The sequence below is a fragment of the Megalobrama amblycephala genome, linkage group LG10 (genome assembly GCF_018812025.1).
Source record: "Megalobrama amblycephala isolate DHTTF-2021 linkage group LG10, ASM1881202v1, whole genome shotgun sequence".
Classification (NCBI taxonomy): Eukaryota; Metazoa; Chordata; class Actinopteri; order Cypriniformes; family Xenocyprididae; genus Megalobrama; species Megalobrama amblycephala.
The window spans coordinates 3894491-3916599 of NC_063053.1; the positions used below are offsets into that span (position 1 = coordinate 3894491).

The following is a 22109-nucleotide window of genomic DNA, read 5'->3' on the forward strand; positions in this document are numbered from 1 at the left end:
AACACAGAAAGAAAAACTATTTGACCAGAGAGCGAGAGACATAAAGACATAATAACCCTGTGAATAAAATATTACATTATAAAATATTTACAATTATAACATTTCAATAAAATATTTAGTCATTAAGGCATTTAGAGAATCATAATTAGATGATTTAAAAAAAGACATTACAACCATTTCAAATTTATAAATAATTAATTAGGAAAAATAAGGAAAGACACTACAGGTGAACAGATGTGTAAATGAGGCATCTAGCAACTACTTAAATATGCACTAATTTGCATACATTTCCAGAACAGAAATCTGAACATTGTATAAAGCCAGATTTAAATAATAATCATTTTGTTGACATATTAGAGTTTTTGACAGGGGGATTTTGGAAATAAATCAGAAAACTGTTAACAAACAGAAAACAAATACATTTTCACCATGTTTTTATGAAATAAAATGTTATATAAACCAGGTGAATGATATATGAACAAACCTTCAAAATATAAAACTGTACGGTTTGGTGTGTGTAAAGCTGCTGAAGTGGACATTTCTCACTGCCTTTACATCGAAATCTAAAGATGCAAATCAATAAACTGTAATAAACTGAAATACACTTAAATGTGTATTTCAGAAGTTTTCTTTCCACTAGTCTAAAAGAAGGCATGTTATGGAAGCAAAATAGACCTAAAAAACTGACCAGTGCATGAAAAAACAATGCTTTTGCCTGAAGTGTCTTGCCTTGATTCAAGTAACTTGGACAGAATAACTGGTTCAAAGGTTATTGGACACATTGTTTGGTTAGCAATGACTCTCACCTGGCTGAGCTGACCCATGGGTGACCCTGAGACATTAACCGTGTGACATCTGAAGTCGAGCAGGGTGTCGTGCTGTGATCCGGTGACGCTGACGCCCTCGCCGTGACCCGCGTCAGCCACAGGGGGCAGTAGAGGTGGCCGCTGCACCACGGTACACAATAAACCCATCAGAGCGGCCGGTCTGACCATCAGGGCCTCCAGAGCGATGTTAGCAGAAACCTGCCGAGAAACAGAGACAGAGGACATTACGCGACCTACTTTCCTCACACTAATTGCTTGTTGGAAAATAAACATCATTCATTGTACGAGGGTTTCTGCTGAGCGAGTCAAGGACTGATTATGAAAATATAAAAAGACTAAACAAAGACTCCATTAACGATCTGAGTCTGTACCCTACATAATCAGAATAACAACAGACCGGCAGCTCAGAAACGGATGAAGGCAAATGCGTTTGTGATTACGTCAATATTTACACGCTTAGAGTAGAAACCCACCTGAGATACATTATTATCTACAGTATTAGTTCACAGATTAGCAGACGCAAGGATCCCACGGCCCAAAATGCATCAGGGAATAAATCAGCAGCACACAAACCCCTTTTCTTTAGTGCTTAATGAGCAAATCTCAAGAGTAATTCATTCCAATTCACCAAATAAATGTTTTTTAATCAAACGAAGCATGCATTTCATGCACAATATTGTTTTGCAGTGAACACTTTATTTAAATTAGATGCATATACATATGTTCTGCCTCTTTTTAAAGCGCATCTTTTATTAATGTAAAAAATGTTTCCCTTCACAAACCAATCGAATGAGTTTTGTATGGAAGCTTGTTTCCGCCATGGAATAAAAAAAGTAAAAAAGTAATAGACTTTTTATTTTGCAATTCTGACTTTGTTTCTCACACTTATATCTGCGCGAAATAAAGTCAGAATAGTGAGATATAAACTCGCAAGTGTGAGAAATAAAGATATAAACTTGATATAAAGATAAAGATATAAACTTATAAAATGATAACCGGCTGTGTTTGTGTTCTGTGAAGAGCATCAAAGGTTTCTATTTACAACGTGTTTTTACAGCATTGAGCTTTGTAGCCAGTCACAGACAGAGCGTGTGAACACAATGGCCAATCAGAGGCATTTAAAGGGCACCCATTATGCAAAATCCACTTTTACATGGTGTCTGGACATCTTTGTAAAAAGGGACATAATGGGTGCCCTTTAAGTCAGAATCTGTTCAATATGTGAATCATTTCTTTATAACCAACAAAGTCTGAAGACGATGTAAATGAGAGATTAATTGTGCAGCATAGACAGATTATTTTGATTATAATGGGAGTTTTCACCTGTGCTGCGACTGAACTGAAGTGACATCAGCTTCATTGATTATAAAGGCAGTGCTGTTTGATAGCTTTCTGATAGTATAACCTATTCAAATTTTGAATTCATTTATGCTCCGATGCTTCATGAAAACACTGCTTCAGGAAGATTCAGAGCGTAAATGGATCAGTGTATCGAATCATGAATCGGATCACGTGTCAAACTGCCAACGGCTGAAATCATGTGACTTTGGCGCTCCGAACAGCAGATTCGATACACTGATTCATTATGCTCCGATGCTTCATGAAGCAGTGTTTTGAAATCAGCCATCACTATATAAGTCGTTATTTTGTTTTTTTGGCGCACCAAAAATATTCTCATCACTTTATAATATTAATATTGAACCACTGTACTCACATGAACTGATTTAAATATGTTTTTAGTACCTTTATGGATCTTGAGAGAGGAAATGTCATTGCTCCCTATGCAGGCCTCACGGAGCCATCGGATTTCAACTAAAATATCTTAATTTGTATTCTGAAGATGAACGAAGGTCTTACGGGTGTGGAACGGCATGAGGGAGAGTAATTAATGACAGAATTTTCATTTTTGGGTGAACTAACCCTTTAAATCTTAAAGTGTAAGTGCAACAGACCTGCCACTTGTTCTGTTACCTTGATTTTCATATTAATACTAGCTTTTCATTGGATTTGTTTAATGCAATGTTTATTTAACTGAACAATATTTCAAAGGCTACATGCTAATGTTTTAATGTATTATTTACTTATAATCATTAATAGCATTAAAAATGAACTAATTTAATTTACTTAATTTTCAAATAGTTAAAAAATGAAAACAAAACAATTACAAAAGTTTTTGCTATGGTACCAAAATTTGTACAAACAACTGTGAAATTTTACTGGTATTGGTACCGACAACTGAAATGTTTGTACTTTTTGTTGTTTTGCTTTTTTCCTTAACCTGTGCAAAATTCATTACCAAAAAAGGGTGTGAATGTCACTGTCTGCTTCTAGTACAGTTTAGATGAACTTGAAGAGTAAAAATAATGTGAAAGGCATCTGATCCATAATGAACTAATTACATTAGATTCAACTTTATCATCATTGCACAGCACAAAGTCAACAAAATAATGCAAGCCATGCAACGTAAACGCTGAATATGTTTCAATATCAATTACTAATTAGAAAAAAAAAAAGTTTTTTTCCCTTCTCAGAAAAGTAGAAAAAACATTTATCCCACATAATGAAATCTACCTGAATGAAAGCCTGTATAGAGCATCACCTTTGAGATGACGGTGGTGTTTGTGTTGAGCACGAGATCTGCGATCCGCTCCACGCACTGGACGATACGCGTACAAGCGCGAGCTTCGTTCTGAGCCATCCAGAGAACGTGTTCCTCCACCTGCATCATGTTACTGGCGATGACGAACACCTGGTCACCCAACTACAGAGAAACACACAATCACAGATCACTGAGAAAAAAAAAACAAGGAGGGACATCAGATGTATGTGTTTGAACTGCATATCAAATTTCCATCCATTTGGATTATACAGCTTTGAAGGGGTCCTATTCTGCTTTTCTCCATGTTCATCTGTCTTTAGTGTGTAAAGTTGCTGTTTGAGCATGAAAAATGCTTCCAAAGTCCCTCCAGCGGGAGTTATTGTCTATATCAGAGTCACTGTTTCTGAACTCCCTGAAACGCCTCCATTGTAGTCTTGAGTTTTCTTCCAGGAATTAATACATCACAATATTCCTCATTTAAATAATTCATATGCAGAATAAAGGGGCGGGGCCTGGTTGAGTTAGTTAGTAGTGTGTTGAAACTGGCGGTTATGATAAGAGGTGGGACATTTCCCAAACACGCTTGAATTGCTGACCAATCAGAGCACATTGTGCTTTTCAGAAGGAGGGGCTTCATAGAGACAGGAATAGGATACCTATTCATCAGTCTGTCCGACATACTGAGGGTTACCTATGTAATCGAGACGTTTATTTTTCAGATCCCATTGGCAGTTTTTTGTAAGCTCACTTCTTTTTGATCAATTTTTCCAGAAAACAAGACTTATTATCTTCAATCTTTTTTCTTCTCCAGTAAAAGTATCTTGATTTAAGAATGTTTTGATATTTGTGCTGGAAAACAAGACAGAAATACTGAGGAAGAACAACATTTTTTTGCATTCTCCATAAATGGACCATACCGAACTGAATTTATCTCTTGTGCAAGCCATCAAAAACTATAAGAGCACTGAGATTCATGATTAAGATGAGTCTCTACAGCAGAACCGAAGGTTATATCTCATTTACTTACAATATTCACAGCTCTTATGTGACCTTGAAGCTCTTAAATGACCTTCGAACCATGACTGGAATACATTATTGTTACTTTAACTTTAAGCTCTCACTAGGCAGTGAATGAGCAGCATTAAATCTGAGTGTTTGAAGAGGGCTGTGAATGAAGTGTATGCTTAGCACACAGTTAAAGTCATGTTCTGTTTTTATTTACCCATAAAGCAGCTTTGTGCTAATCATATACAACACACGGCTGTAATCACGAGAGCTGCAGATTCAGCACTTCAGAAATGCAACAAAAAGCATCAACAAGCATTCTCTACACAAGTACATGTGCATTGTTGCTTTCCAAAGGGTTCGATTTCCAATCAATGCCCATACTTATAAAATGCAACTCTGAATGCACAGTCAATAAAATGTGAATGAAAACCTCTTCCAAATGCATGCAAATGTTTGCATGCTTAGCGTGGAGTGTGTGTCTGGCCTGAAGGTCACATATGGAAGGAACAGCTCTTCTTCTGTTATGTAATTAATACAAATTTCCCCGAAGCGAGTCTGTTTTCTTCTCATTCACACATTCAACCCCTTCAAGAGCTCTTCTGGTGGAGTCTGCCAGTGTTATTAAAATGCTAAACGTGTTCACCGAACATGTGTACATAACACTTAAAGCTGAAAATAGCAGATAACAATGTGCCGTGACTCAAATTGCACCTAAATTGCACAGTAGCAGAGCGCCGCCTCAATGACAGCCGAGCAAAACAAGCGTGCGGAAGAGACTGAGTCACACATGCAGACAAATCCATCACTCGCTTTAATCAATCCAGCATATCAATACAGTCTTCATCTCAACTGACTGGACATCATTTAAAAAGGTCTCTGCACTTCTTCCTTATTAATATTTAAGTATTTGAATTGCATTTAACATTTCCAATCATTTGGATTACACAGTTTTAACATATACAAACTAATAAACTCAATGTGTTGCATATTTGTCATTAGGAATGGGTATCGAGAGCCGGTTCCATTTTAGAAACGGTTCCAAATTACTCTGAACTCTGAGCTAAATATAGTCAGAATCCTGATGGATTAAATCGATTGAGGCATGATGGGATCTGACTCTCACCTCTCTGACATGATCCACCAGGCGTGTGAGTCTTTCTACCAGGTGAGTGACAAATATCACATCCATCATGTCGCCAAACAGTGCCGCCCTGCTGGTGAGAGAGGAGAGCTGCTGCGCCAACGCCAGCGCATTGGAGACGTTCACTGGTATCTGGGTTTGCATCAGACAGAGAAAGAGATGATAAACTTTACAGAAGATTATGATGACTTCAGCATATATATCTTAAAGAAATTAATACTTTAATACAGCAAGGATGCAATAAATTGATCAAATATATTCTGCAACAGATTTATATTTTAAAAGACAATGCTGTCCTTTTGAAGTTTGTATTCATCAAAGAAAAAAATGTATCAGTTTCGACACAAATATGAAGCAGCACAACTGTTTTCAACATTGATAATGACCAGAAGTGTTTCTTGAGCAGCAAATCAGCATATTAGAATGATTTCTGAAGGATCATGTGACACTGAAGACTGGAGTAATGATACTGAAAATTCAGCTTTGATCACAGAAATAAATTACAGTTTACAATATATTCATATGGAAATCAGCTATTTTAAATTGTAATAATATTTAAAAATTTTACTGTATTTTTGATCAAATAAATGCAGCCTTGGAGACTTCTTTCAAACACATTAAAAAATCTAACCGACCCCAAACTTTTAAGCGGTAATGTAAATGAGCTTTACCAAATTCTACTAGTTAAAACCTGTGTTTGGCTGCTCGGACTGTGCGTCAGATTATTGGATGTTGTCTGGGACATGTTTGGATGCATTAGTGGTTGCTAAACTTAAAATAATAATTGTGAAGATTATTGAGACATGCATGAGGAATTAAAAAGAGGAATTAAATCTCAAAGAATCCCTTAGCTGTGGATGTTCTTGGGCTTTAACACACAAGTGATTCAGTAAATCAAGGTCTAGTTGAACATCTGCTCAGTATAATCAGGTGTATCGTGCCAGAAGCGATTGCGGCAGGATAACGGCCCTCCAGCAGAATCATTTGGTGCCCAGGCGTCTAAGACTCCAATAAAACTCCACGTGCTGTTGATGATAATGATGATGATGATGAAGTTTACAGACCTGTGTGAGTTCATGCAGGCTGCGTGTGAATTGGCTTGCATATGAGCACTGGTTATAGTCATGCTCCGCCCAGCGGCCTGTGCGGTCACACCTCCGCCACGCCCTTTTCTCCTGAGGGGTGGAGCTAACACTGGTCACCGCACATGGCAGGAAGGCCATGAAACCAGCCAATGTCTTCGGCCACCTGAGAAAGCAACGTGTGAATGTGGTTCAGCAGATCAAGTGTATTCTCTTCACTGTTTGAGGTCTCAGTGTTTTGAATCAGTTTTGGTGATTTTAGTGGATTTATGATCAACATCATCCACTAACCACCAACAAACACAATACTGATTTTTTTTTTAACATTGATTTCAACTATCAACATATATTGATTTAGCATTTCAAACCCAACAAACTTTTTTTCTCAAATGTTTTGTTTGTAAAGTGTGCTTGAGCATCTTTCTTTACAATAAATGCCACTTAATGGCACTTAATGCACCATAAATAGCTGTGATATTTTGCAATACAACACAATAACATTCAGACATTTTACACTACCATTCAAAGGTTTGGGGTGGGTAACATTTTTTAAACATTTTTTGAAAGAAGTTTCTTATGCTCACCAAGGCTGCATTCATTTGATCAAAAATGGTGTGCTAGGTGGTTGACAGGATGTTGCTACGTGGTTGCCAGGGTATGCTGGGTGGTTGCAAGGGTGTGGCTATGTGGTTGTCAGGGTGTTGCTATGTGGTTGCAAGGGTGTGCTAGGTGGGTGCCAGGGTGTGCTAGGAGTTTGCAAGGGTATTGTTAGGTGGTTAAACGGTGTTGCTATGTGGTTGTTAGCCTGTGCTAGGTGGTTGCCAAGGTGTTGCTATGTGGTTTCCAGGGTGTTCCTGTGTAGTTGCTAGTGTGTGCTAGTTGGTTTGATGTTGCTATGCAGTTACTAGGTTGCTAGGGTGTGCTAGGTGGTTGCCAGGGTGTGCTACGAGTTTGCAAAGGTAATGCTAGGTGGTTGAAGGGTGTTGCTATGTGGTTGCCAGGTTATGCTAGGTGGTTGCAAGGGTGTTGCAATGAGTTTGCCAGGGTATGCTGGGTGGTTGCAAGGGTGTTGCTATGTGGTTGCAAGGGTGTGCTAGGTGGGTGCCAGGGTGTGCTAGGAGTTTGCAAGGGTATTGTTAGGTGGTTAAACGGTGTTGCTATGTGGTTGTTAGCCTGTGCTAGGTGGTTGCCAAGGTGTTGCTATGTGGTTGCCAGGGTGTGCTAGGAGATTGCAAGGGTGTTGCTATGTGGTTTCCAGGGTGTTCCTGTGTAGTTGCTAGTGTGTGCTAGTTGGTTTGATGTTGCTATGCAGTTACTAGGTTGCTAGGGTGTGCTAGGTGGTTGCCAGGGTGTGCTACGAGTTTGCAAAGGTAATGCTAGGTGGTTGAAGGGTGTTGCTATGTGGTTGCCAGGTTATGCCAGGTGGTTGCAAGGGTGTTGCAATGAGTTTGCCAGGGTATGCTGGGTGGTTGCAAGGGTGTTGCTATGTGGTTAACAGGGTGTGCTAGAAGTTTGCAAGGGTGTTGCTAGGTGGAAGAGTGTTGCTATGGTGTGGTTTCCAGGGTGTTCCTGTGTAGTTATTAGTGTGTGCTAGGTGGTTGCAAGGATGTTGTTATGTGGTTACTAGGATGCCAGGGTGTGCAAGGAGTTTGCATGGGTGTTGCTAGGTGGTTGCTATTGGGTTTCCAGGGTATGCTGGGTGGTTGCAAGGGTATTGCTAGGTGGTTGTAAGGGTTTTGCTAGGTGGTTGCCAGGGTATTCTTGTGTAGTTGCTAGTGTATTGTAGGAGTTTGCAAGGGTGTTGTTTGGTGGTTGAAGGGTGATGCTATGTGGCTGGCAACGTGTTGATATGTGGTTGCTAGGTTGTGCTAGATGGTTGCTAGGGTGTGGCTATGTGGTTGCCATGGTGTTCCTGTGTAGAAACTTGTGTGTGCTAGGTGGTTGCAAGGATGTTGCTATATGGTTATTATGGTGATGCTAAGTGGTTGCCAAGGTGTTACTATGCAGTTGCTAGGGTGCTAGATGGTTGAGCTCAAACTTTTGAACGGCAGTGTAAGTGTGACTTAAGTATCTTTTTGGGAAATTGATCATGTTCTGAGTTTCACACAACAATTGAGGTTTGTGAACATGAACAGTGTCCATTTGTTGCTGTCAGTGAAGCACAAATACTCAATAATAAATGACACTAATTCCTCTGGTAACAACGGGCTAATTTTCCAGCCCATTACAGACATGTCCTGCATAAACACAGAACATGAAGCCATAGAAGCACCAATCAGAGAACTGACTTTAAAATACAACAGAGGAAAAAAGAGGCACTGAAGCATCACAATTACAGTGATGGCGTAATGGTGTATGTGTTTGTGTGTAATGTTGGTGACGGTTCACTGGGCTTCTGTAGCTGCGGACACACCTGAAATCACCCTTGTTGCTACTGACCCTCTCGGCCGAGCAGTACAGCGCAGTTGTCTCCAGCACCACGATCTCCATGCCGATTGAGCTGTTGCCACGGGAACTGGTCACGTGACACTGCCAATTACCGGAAACGCCGACATCAATGTTGGACAGGATGAGCTCGCTGCGAGACGGGGGTGAGATGACACTGAGTCACACTTGAACATTAGCCAGTTTAACAGACGGACAGAGTGAATCTCACAAAATCAGTCGAGAACACGTCTGATGAGCATTTGTGTTGAATTATCATGAACATAATGGGAAAAAAAGAAATGTAAATGTTTTCTTTCTTTATTAAATGATTATGGTGATCTGGACATGTTTTTGTAAGATTCAAGCTCTATGCATCTATTCAAACAACAGTATTACAATAAGGCCTCATTAGTTAATATTGGTTAATGCATTAACAATGGACAATACATTTTATGCAGTATTTATTAATTTTTGTTAACATTTTGTTAATCATAAAAACACTACTGTTCATTGTTAGTTCATTTTAGCAAAGGTTCATTAATTAATACTAATAGATGCAGATTTTGATTTTAATAATGCAAATGTTAAAATTAACATGAACTAAGAATAATAAATGCTTTAGAAATATTTTTCAGTGTTCGTTCATGTTAGGTTAACAAATGGGACCTTATTGTGTTACCCAAATAACACTGACGTGATAAATAAAAGATGAACATTTTGTCACTATTTGGGTTGCTGTTTAATTAAAAAAAAAAAAAAAAAAAAATCCATCAACATTTTTGATACTGAGCACCAACGAACACAAGATCTAAGGTTATTTGGTCTCATTCAGCTCTGCATTATTAATATGCTAGAATTTCTAATGGTTTTTGTTCCTGCGCTTCTACAACATTTTCGAGGGAAACATTGAGGGACGTGAACGATTCATGCATGCAAATGCTAGCAGAGGAATAGTAAGTGGCTCAGTGAGCGCGCTCAAATCTTTCACAGTAAAAATGATTAGAGGCTCAGAGAGAGAGACAGTGACTGCTCAAGCCCGTAATCCCTCACACACACACACACACACACACACACACACACACACACACACACACACACACCGGCTCTCCTCAGGAAATGTTTACTGTCTTTCCTTGATATAATGATTGTCAGTGCTCATTCTACATTTGAGTGTGTGAAGGCTGATGTTTGTGGCCTTAAACTTAAACTTTCACAGCAGACTGTTCTTTTTTAATTGTCAATTTTGTAGTTGAGTATTAGATTTACATTTGGCTCAAAACAGCGTTAAAGCAGCTGTCTGTAATTCTGCACAAAATCTGAAGGCACCAAATAGAATTACAGAAGTAACTAGCCAGGGTGTTGCTATGTGGTTGCTGGGGTTTCTTGCTAAGTGGTTGCCAGGGTGTTGCTATGGGTTTGACAGGGTGTTAGGTGGTTGCCAGTCTGTTGCTATGTGGTTGCTGAGGTGCTAAGTGGTTGCCAGGGTGTTTCTATGTGTTTGCTACAGTGTGCTAGGTGGTTGCCAGGCTGTTGTTATGTGGTTGCTAGGGTGTGCTAGGTGGTTGCTAGGGTGTTGTTATGTGTTTGCTACAGTGTGCTAGGTGGTTGCCAGGCTGTTGTTATGTGGTTGCTAGGGTGTGCTAGATGGTTGCTGCCTGGGGGGTTCTAGGTGGTTGCCATGTGGTTGCCAGGGTGTGCTAGGTAGTTCCAGTGGTGTTTTGAGGTGGTTGCAAGGGTGTTGCTAGGTGGCTGCTTACTGGCCCAACAAGATAAAAGCCTACTTCAGAGTCTCTATGATTACTTTTTATAAGGCTTTTTCAGTGAAAAAGTGAAAAAAAAAAATCACCATTACAACAGATGACAAGCAACACGTCATAATTATAAAAGACATACTTCAGTAGAAATGCACAATTTTCTATGAAAAAATAATACCTAGAGTGCAAGGTAGCCCTGTTTAGTGTCTGTTTGGGAGATTATCCAGGTAAAAAAAAGCGTCATAAATCAACCTGATGTGCTGATGACGTCTAATTATGGCATATTATTCTTCTCTGCTGCGGTCCGGCAACACTTAGATCCCTGATTAACGACCTCGGACCCTCGGACCAGCCCATGGCAGCACTAGAGACTGACCCATCTGTAGCACATATGGCTCAGAGACTGCTCTGAAGAGCATGCGGTCTCTGTGGCGCGAAGCAGAGCTTTGTGGTCCGGCAGCTGTGCTTGTGCCACGTTAAACTCGTAACTACATGCCAAAAATAACAGAGTGCTTCCCCTACAGAGATACGAGTGATGACAAACTTATGACACGACACATGCAGAAATACACACAACAAACACAAAGAAAAGACTCTTTCTAAATGTCTCCTGTTGTGTTACACAAAATCAATAAAGTCATCTAGGATTAGAACAACATGAGGGTGGGTAAAATCAAATAATGATTTTAAATTTTATCTCTTTAATATTTTAATTATTGCTCCTAGACAAGAATGAAACTAAATATAGAGTAGACTGCATAGCAACAACTTGGCAACCACCCACAACACAGTCACAATCACATAGCAAAACCCTGGCAACCAATCCATAACATATTAGCAACCACAGCAACACTGTGGAAACGACCCACAAAACAAACAAATAGCAACATCCTGGCACTCACCAACGACAACTTAGCAACCTCATAGCAAAACCCTGGCAACCACACACAACACATTAGCAACCACATAGCAACACCCAGGCAACCACCCACAACAAAATCACATAGCAACATCCTGGCAACCACTCACAACACATTACCAACCAAATACCAACACCCTGGCAACCACCCACAATAAATTCACAAGCAAAGCAACATTGTGGCAATCAACCACAGCACATTACCAACCACATAGCAACACCCTGGCAATCACCCACAACACATTAGCAAACACATTGCAGCACACTGGCAACCACCCACAACAAAATCACATAGCAACATCCTGGCAACCATCCACAACACATTTCTAACCAAATACCAACACCCTGGCAATCACTCATAACATATTATCAACCACAGATACACCCTGTCAACCAACCACAATACATTCACAAGCATAGAAACATTGAGACAATTAACCACAGCACAGTACCACCCATATAGCAATACCCTGGCAACCACACAAAAAACACAGTTTTGACAGCATAGCAACACCTGGGCAACTTCACACAATACATTAGCAACCACATAGCAACACACTGGCAACCACCCACAAAACATTAGCAACCACATAGCAACACCCAGGCAACCACCCACAACAAAATCACATAGCAACATCCTGGCAACTACTCACAACACATTACCAACCAAATACCAACACCCTGGCAACCACTCACAACATATTATCAACCACAGCAGCACCCTGTCAACCATCCACAATAAATTCACAAGCAAAGCAACATTGTGGCAATCAACCACAGCACATTACCAACCACATAGCAACACCCTGGCAATCACCCACAACACATTAGCAACCACATAGCAACACATTAGCAAACACATTGCAACCACCCACAACAAAATCACATTGCAACATCCTGGCAACCATCCACAACACAATTCTAACCAAATACCAACACCCTGGCAATCACTCATATTATCAACCACAGCAACACCTTGTCAACCATCCACAATAAATTCACAAGCAAAGCAACATTGTGGCAATCAACCACAGCACATTACCAACCACATAGCAACACCCTGACAATCACCCACAACACATTAGCAACCACATAGCAACACATTAGCAAACACATTGCAACACACTGGCAACCACCCACAACAAAATCACATAGCAACATCCTGGCAACCATCCACAACACATTTCTAACCAAATAACAACACCCTGGCAATCACTCATAACATATTATCAACCACAGCAACACCCTGTCAACAAACCACAATACATTCACAAGCATAGAAACATTGTGACAATTAACCACAGCACAGTACCACCCATATAGCAATACCCTGGCAACCACACAAAAAACACAGTTTTGACAGCATAGCAACACCTGGGCAACTTCACACAACACATTAGCAACCACATAGCAACACACTGGCAACCACCCACAACACATTAGCAACCACATAGCAACGCACTGGCAACCATATAGCAACACCCTGGAAACCACCCACAACACAATCACATAGCAACATCCTGGCAACCACCCACAACACATTACTAACCACATAGCAACACCCTGGCGATCACCCATAACATATCCACCACAGCAACACCCTGTCAACCAACCACAAAAAAAAAAAAAATCACAAGCATAGCAACATTCAGGCAACTAACCACAGCACACTATGAACCACAAAGTAACGCCCTGTCAACCACACACACAACACATTTGTAACAGCATAGCAACACCCTGGCAACCACCCACAACACATTAGCAACCACAGAGCAACACCCTGGCAACCACACACAACATCCAATCATAATGGTAGTGAGTTTTGCACACAGTACTCACATTTTCTTCAAAATAAAATGAAATTTTGTATGTGTCCAAACAAGAGTAGAACAAGCATCAATGAGAACACACACACACACACACACACACACACACACACACACACACACACACACACACACACACACACACACACACACACACACACACAAACACACACACTGACCTACATTCACACAACAGAGCTCCATTGTCCAGCTGTCCACAATCGTCTCCAAAACGCTTCATTAGCAGCATTCACAATCATGCTCTGATATTTCACAATCAGAGGATAATAACAGGCCTGTAAAGTGTCGAAGTAAAGGGGCTTCACTGATGAATATTTCAAAACCCAGAGCATGAAAATAGTTCTGCCCACTATAGAGGCTCTCCTCCAGTCAGTATCACTGGAGCTTGAACAACAACAAGAAAAGGTAAATAAACGTGAAATATTAAAGACCAGTAAAAGGACACAAACGCACTCAGGAACACTTTTTCATCCCTCTAGTGTTTGATAAAACTTATTAATTTAGTAGATCTAAAAGCAACTTACAGTGCATTCATGCTATAGACCTACATCTTACCAGCATGGGAAGCAAACCCATGACTTTAGTGTTGCGACAAACATTTGAAAAATAAATTCACATAGAAAACAGTTCTTTAAATTGTCATAATATTTCACAATATTACTGTTTTTACTATATTTTTGATCAAATAAACGCAGCCTTGGTGAGCAGAAGCGACTTTTCATAGAGTATAGTATTTACTAATATAATAATCATCTAAATAAACCAGTCTTCTGAAAGTTTCTACACTATCAATTTAGAGAAGTAATGAACAATCAATTCAAACATTTACATTTTAAATTCTTCCATGCACTTCATAATGAGTTGAACATTTGAATATATTTCTTCATTTCCCCCGTCAGCAGTTTCAATTATGAGGTTTATTTGAGGATGATTTAAGGTTGATCTAAGGTTTGTCTCTGGTTTCAGCTCAACACATGAGACACTGACTATTCCATCATAAAATTCTCAATGTTCCTCTAAAGGTTGAACAAATATTGGCTGCTTATGGAGTCTGAGGCGCCATTAGATCAGGATGATGAAGTGAAATCTGGGTTTATGGGATTACAGACGAGTTACATACTTGTCTGTACTATATAAACAGCAGGTTACGTGAGACAGTCAAGAGACTGGAAAAACAATGAACTTGACAGGAGTTTATTTGAAAGGTTTTACTCATAGAAACACCGAAACACAAACATACTAAAGCAGCGAATGAAATTCACTGGAATAAGTTTGCTGGAAACTGTGAATATAATTGCCGTTTAGGTCACTCAGTGTGTCAGTCTGTCTTCTGTTAGTCTTTCTCTCATCTGTCTAACCTGAGAGACAGACACAAACCCTCATCAGACAAACAGAGCCATAATGAAAGAATTAAACTCCAGTCGCCATGGTTACCACATCACATCACCCGAGAGCCAATCAGCCCAGAGAGGGCAAAAATCATCAGAGAGAACCAGAGATTGTGTGTGTGAGTGAGAGAGTTAAAAGCAATATTTATAGTGAAGTCAAGATTAACTCAAAATCAACTCCATTTACATTCTTAATCATGTAAAGCCTGACATATGAAATAATAGTCAAGATTTTATTGTTATTTATTTATTTTTTTTAATTTCAAATGGAACGGTTGATTGAACCTTTAGACAAAGTATAAAACAGGTTTGCATGTGTTTTGAGTATCATATTTGATACATATGGCTCATATAGTCTGAGAATATGAAGCTTCATTCAGAGACTCAAACTGAGCAAAAATATGCAATTTGGTGCAGATGCTGATATTTATATGGATTTATATGGACGTTTGTAATGTAAATCAATGAGATCTTTATAACAGTATAGCAGATACTGACATAAAATGCATATAAATATCAATATCTGCCAAAAAAATGTCTTAGTAAGATGATTTATGATTAAAGCTCTGTAATTTTAAAACATATCATGCAATGCAATACAATGATGATTGAGATATGAACAAATAAACCTTCCTCAAAAGCCTGAGGATCATATTTGATACTCATGATTTTTATAAAAAAAAAAAAAATGATGTTTGGATAATCAAGTAAATTGAAGTTGCTTTAGCCCAGCTGAAATATTACTAACAATATCAAAGTTATTCTTAGGTTTACTTAATAAAAATTAGTGCAGATTTCACAGCAGAAAGACATGAGCTGAAGGAGGACGTTTGTGGGTCAGTGACGTGTCGGGTCATTTTTTGTCCAACGGCCTTAATACTAATTTTAAAAAAAAACAAAGATATGACATCCAAAGTATGTAAGGTAGTATAACTAGGTCTCTTTTATTGAATCCAAAAGGTTTTAATTATATTTTGCTACATCTAAAAGTATTTTAAAGATTTTGAAGTGTCAAAAGGTCATTCGGTTTAACCGTCCAAAGGCCAATACAGCCATTTCATTTGTGATTAAAATATCTTAAAATGTAATAAATGTATATATTTTTTATTCTGCCATGATTTTATAACATCATATATCAACATAGTGCAAAATGGTTTTAAAAATTATGTGTAGAAGTCGTTGCTTTGTTATGAGAAAGAATGTCCGGAAAAATGAATTTCATTGATGTGATTCGGAGTAACCAATATAAAGGGACCATTTTGGATCAAGTCATGCCGTCAGCATCATGTGACAGGATGTGACATCATTCAGACATCTGCAAAGGACCACGTGGTCGTGAAGCAAAGTAACTAACTCTCTCTTAACTATTTGAAAAATTCATGTTTTCACTTGAAACATCAGGTCATTCGGTACAACCGCTATAAAACATGGAAAATGTTGCAATATTTTAAAATACTTGTACTAAATATAAAATGTTTGATTGTTCTTTTGCTAGATATCAGCCTGTTAGCATTGATTGAAAATATTGTCATTCGGTATAACCAAAAGTGTCATTCAGTAAAACCAAAATTTTGGCTAAACTGAATGACTTTTTTGGTGACAAATCTTGTAAAAAATGACAAAAGCAGTGTTAATTGATTATAAAAACCACATAATCTCTTTGTTAACACTTAATAAAACTTCAAAATTCATTATATCTCCATTATGTTTTTTTTTTTTTTTTACACTTTTAAAAACTTTTTTGGCCAATGACCCTTGAACAATTATACAAAAGACTGCGACAGGTTTACTAGCAGAGTTTGATCATTTAGAGGCCTTAGAAGTTTGTATATCAAATTTGATACAGTAGTTTTATAGGTTAGATACAGTAGTTTTAATTCATGTTTCTGGTCTTCTTGTGAACGATTCAACTCATGCAGTGCATGCAATTTTATTGAAAAAAGGGTATATAATAACAAGCAGATTTATATAACACAATCCTAAAGTGTAATTTGAAACATTTCAATCCTTAGGTCAAAAACACAAATGTCGAACCTGCAAACAGTCTGACCACAATCTGGTCTTAAATCAAACAATTAGCGCTACGGAAAGAACTATGTGTGTGGACGTAGATCATGGACATTGACAGTTTAATAGCTGTGTAGGGCACAGCTTCATAATGGAGGCTGTATATTTTTACCATAGTACAGCATCCTGCGGGATCGACCACACTAACTCACTCCATCACTGCCGACAGGCACGTTTACAGCTGTGTGTGTGATTCTGCTCTGATTAAGGGACTGGTGTTTTGGTTGGCCGGCGGAGTCAGACGGGGCCGTTCCCGTCTCTCTCTCTCCGTCTCTCTCGCCAGAGGATCTCCACGCTGCCAAGAGCAACATTACTGTATAGGTTCCACTCGTAAAATAGAGCAGCAGCGTTTGTATGTACAAGGGGAGAGCGGCGATTAATTGAGAGGCCTAATCAGAATGAGAATGTCAAGAAATCCATCACATCTCTGCAGGAACAAGTCTTGGAATGAACGACAGAAAATGGAGAGAAGAATGAGAGCCAGACACAAAACAACAGCAGATGGCAGCCAGTTCTGAGTGTCTTCATACTCACCTGAAACACACCAGGACAGCTGTCAATCAAACATATCACATGACCAAATACAGCACAGAAAGAACTAGCGCTGCACGATTCATCAAAAAAACTAAATGATGCAATTATCAAATCACATTACTGCAGTTCACTTAAATAAATATATGCACAGTGTGTTTCAGAGTGAAGCGTTTGATTATTTGATTATTGATTAAATTACAGCCAAAAACGCGCATCCATCCATCATAAAAGTAATCCATACGGCTCCAGGGGGTAAATAAAGGCCTTCTGAAGTGAAGCGATGGGTTTTTGTAAGAAAAATATCCATATTTATAACTTTATAGACTATAATCACTGGCTTCTGGTAACGCATGACGCTTCTCGCGGTTCAAACAAATAGAGCTGGGCAACAAACCAGTGTTAATTTTGACAGCAAATTTTAATTTAGTTTGAGTCATAGTCTTTTGACTAAAATGCCATTTAGTTTAGTTATATTTTAGTCATCGGAAATTGTTTAAGTTTTAGTCTAGTTTTAGTCGACTAAATATCATAAGATTTTAGTCGACTAAAATTTCATTTAGTTAAATTATAAAGCATTAAGCATTTCTCTAACAATATATAGATCCTATGCACTGATATAGGTAGGCCTACATATTCCCCAAACTGTTTATTTTCACCCAACTGTACTTTGCTCGCCAAAGCGGACGTTTTTTGACCGTTCAAGTGCAAAAAGACACGAAAGAGCAAAATTCAGTACTTTTCAGGGATTGACACACTTATCATTGAGGTACTATTATTATTTTTATTAGATTTGATTTTTAGTTTTTCTGTTTTCATTGTAATTTTAGTTAAAAGTTTTAGTATTTTTTTGTTTGTCTTTTAGTATTTGCTTTTAAATGTCAATAAGTTTTTAATTCTGTTTGTTATTTTAATACCTCAGGTTAAGCTAAAGCTTAGACTTTACTTTTTTTATATATATATATATTTATATATTTATTTTTTATTTCAGTTAACGTTTACTTCAAGTAATGAAGATTTCTTTGGTTTTAGGTTTAGTTAACCCTTATATTTGTAAAATATATTGAATAATGTGTCAAATAATGTTCTTAGTCTTTCCTTCCTGTGACAGAAGATACAGTAGTTTACTATGAATTGAATAGAAATTAAATTAAATACAGTTTATTGTGTAAACAAAATAACAATAATGACCAGGAAACAATAATAATTATAAACCATCCTGAAATACACCGTGACTCTTATTCTGAAATGTCTGCAGTCTGCACTGTAGCAGGCTGCCCATGAGGGTGATAGAATATGCATTCTTACATCCGTCTAAAACATACTACCATATAAACATTGTGTAGTAAACATCATAATTTATCAACATTAGCTTATAAGCAATCGCTTGGCATAAATGTGCGCTATTCATTCATTGCGAAGTAGTCTGAAGTGCTGCTGCTGCACGAGCCTGTAGAGGGCGCAACAGCACCGGCTTTCCCGCGGTTAGATCAGCACGTTACACTTCAAATGTGCGCATCTTCCACACAGCAGTACTGACTGGATATCTTCCCAAATCGTCCCTCTCTTTCATTTTTGTCTCGTTTTTATTCATTGACGAAAATTAGAGTAGATTTTAGTCATAGTTTTAGTCATTCAAAACGCATTTTTATTTAGTCATCGTCTCGTTTTCGACCATGAAAAAATGTTGTTGACAAAAAATTATGTCGAAAATTATTCATCAACGAAATTAACACTGCAACAAACTCTATAAAAATTCTCGTTTTTGACTTTTAATACGTGACTGGTGTTTTGTTTTGCTCTATCCTCTGTGCTTCCGCGTTGGTCAATGCATCATGCGTCAGGTCAAAGTTCACTCTTCTGCCGGAATCGACTCACGTACAGAAGCCAGTGATTACAGTTTAAAAAAGTTATAAATATGGATGTTTACAAAAACCCATAGCTTTTGCTTCAGAAGGCCTTTATTAACCCCCTGGAGTTGTATGGATTACTTTTATGATGGATGGATGCACTTGTTTTGGGCTTCAAAATCTCGGTTACTATTCACTCTCATTATAAAGCTTGGAAGAGCCAGAACATTTTTAATATAACTCTGATTGTGTTCGTCTGAAAGAAAAAAAAATCATGTACACCTAGGATGGCCTAAGGGTGAGTAAATTATGGGATAATTTTTAGGTGAACTAATCCTTTAAAGATTTAATAATTATTTAATATGTCTATATAATGTTTATTAATTTTTATTTCAGTTTTAGTTATTGTATTACATCAAGTTAAACTAAATGAAAATGAAAAATGACACTTTAGCAAATAGATGAAATGTTTTTAATACTTTATTTTTTTTATAATAATAACTCTGCTTTAAATAATCACAGCAAGCCTGGATTTTTTAAAATTTCAATCACAATAAAAAAAAAAATAATAATAATCAAAATTCTCAAATCATGCAGCCCAAGAAAGAATGTGAGGTGATGCATCAAGCTGACTTTTTACAGCCGCTTTACATATATTTCTATTTAATTGTGTCTGTTTGTGTCTGCTGTGGTTTTAATTCTGACGCTGAATACATTTGGTGTGTATTAAAGACCATCTGATTATGGAAGCATAAAGCTGGATCAATTCAATTTGAAATGCAATATGCAGAATGGAATATGTAAAGTGGCAATGACAGGGGAATATGTGAACATGTTAATGCAGTTCCCTCAGAAAGCATCAATTGTGCAGTATGCAATTTCAAATGTCTTAATAGTGAGTATAAATGCATTTAAAAGATCTTGCCATCCATGTTGCATTAACAAATTAAAAAGTTCCCTTAAGTTCTGTTAATAATTTTGCTAATTATAATGTGTACACCTTTAAATTCAATACCAGTAAAGGAAATGGAAAATGTAAATTACATTATTGCTTTTGAATTTTCAATTTGACACCAGATGTCACACAAATGACTATATGCGAAATACAAAATCAAATACACAAATTTTACATATTATATTGCCCTTTTGTATAATACATTTGAAATTGAATTTATCCAGATTTATGCTTCCATATACCATCAATATATAATTTTGTAAGAGTAGTTCTAGCAAAAAAAAAAAGATTTTATATCCAGTGAGGCTATTAAACAAAGCATTAAACTAGATGTATGGTAGTATGTAACTAATCAATCTGCTTCGTCTCACTTTCTAAACAAACTTCAGAAATGACTCGCTCAGCTAGTCCTGAGATTATGAGTGAAATCCGAGAGGGAATTTAGTCGGAACAGAACGAGGCCGGACTGCAGAGCAGATGACTCATATGACGGCTGAATGAGTCAGTGTCTCCTCTGCATACTAATAAACAAGTTTACTAATGAAGGGAAATTAGCGCTCGTGTGAAGTTGAGGAAACACCAACACTCTTTCGCCAGCATGCAGCGCTCCGTCCTCCGCAAAAAGGACTTGTTGACACAGGGAAACATATTTCTGTCGGCACTTCATCAATATTTATGCTCAGACGTTACTGCGTGGTGAAAGCTAGTTGAAGTAATTAACCGCCACATGGTTCACTTTCACACAAACAGATTCGTGTGTGTGTGGGAAATGGAGAGAGAGCCAGAGGAAGAGGCACGGTGGTCTGTGAAGTGCTTGAGAGTCGGCATGTGGTGCATTATTGCCCTAATTACCATGCAGCATATGTTTCTTTAAGCGCACTAAACCTGCCCGACTCTTAGATGACTGCTGAAGCTCGCCTGCCAAACCTCTGCAGGGACTCACGGACACACAGAGCCGCTTGAAACCGACCAACACAATTCAGTCATGTCCTCTCAGATCACTATCAAGGCCGCTGATAACAAAAGGTAAACTGCAGTTACAATAGTCATTCAGCACACAGGATGAGTGTGTGTGTGTGTGTACCTACTTAACCATATTTTGGGGACAAATTTGTACACAGAAGTGAGCTAAACTTGACAAATACTCCCAAAACCTCCTTTTGGGAATGTCCTGATTTGCAATAGAAACAATAGAAGTATATGCAAACCCATTTAGATAGCAAAGTATGTGTGTGTGTGTGGCCCGTTTTTTAGGAAATGCATGCTGAACTTTCCAAAAAAAAGACATTTTTCCACCTCAAGCCTAAAGTACCAGACCGTAACCATCATAGGATGACATTTCCAATGGCTAATTCTTAACTATTATTCACAATACGGTGCAAATAACTAGCAACCACAAAGAACACACTAGCAACCGCCAAGAAACAACCTAATGTGATAACGCAATAAATTGTGCGGATATTTTTGACCAGGCAGTCATACAAAAATGTTTTTCCATAGACATAAGATTTGGGAAATCTTTGCGTCATCATCATTCCCTCATTGCATAAAAACATCTCTAATCCCTAAAATGGACAAAGATAAGTGTCCCAGCTAAAAGACTGGTTTCTCTTCTGCTTTGATGTTTAATAACTGAAACTGTACATTATCAATTGACAAGACCGTTGATATATTTTGGAATTGACAAAAGGAGCTTCAGGTTGACTTCAGATAT

General features: G+C 38.0%; 1 protein-coding gene across 1 annotated transcript in view; it reads right to left on the reverse strand.

Annotated features, from left to right (window-relative positions):
• LOC125276501 (adhesion G protein-coupled receptor A3) overlaps positions 1-22109 on the reverse strand; it is a 160000-nt gene that overhangs the window by 91711 nt on the left and 46180 nt on the right. Inside the window, exons 8-12 of the mRNA XM_048204028.1 lie at positions 9071-9235; positions 6640-6823; positions 5558-5707; positions 3427-3588; positions 807-1025 (exon numbers count right to left, since the gene is read on the reverse strand). Coding sequence (XP_048059985.1) covers positions 807-1025; positions 3427-3588; positions 5558-5707; positions 6640-6823; positions 9071-9235 — 880 coding nt within the window. The remainder of the gene's footprint in view (positions 1-806; positions 1026-3426; positions 3589-5557; positions 5708-6639; positions 6824-9070; positions 9236-22109) is intronic.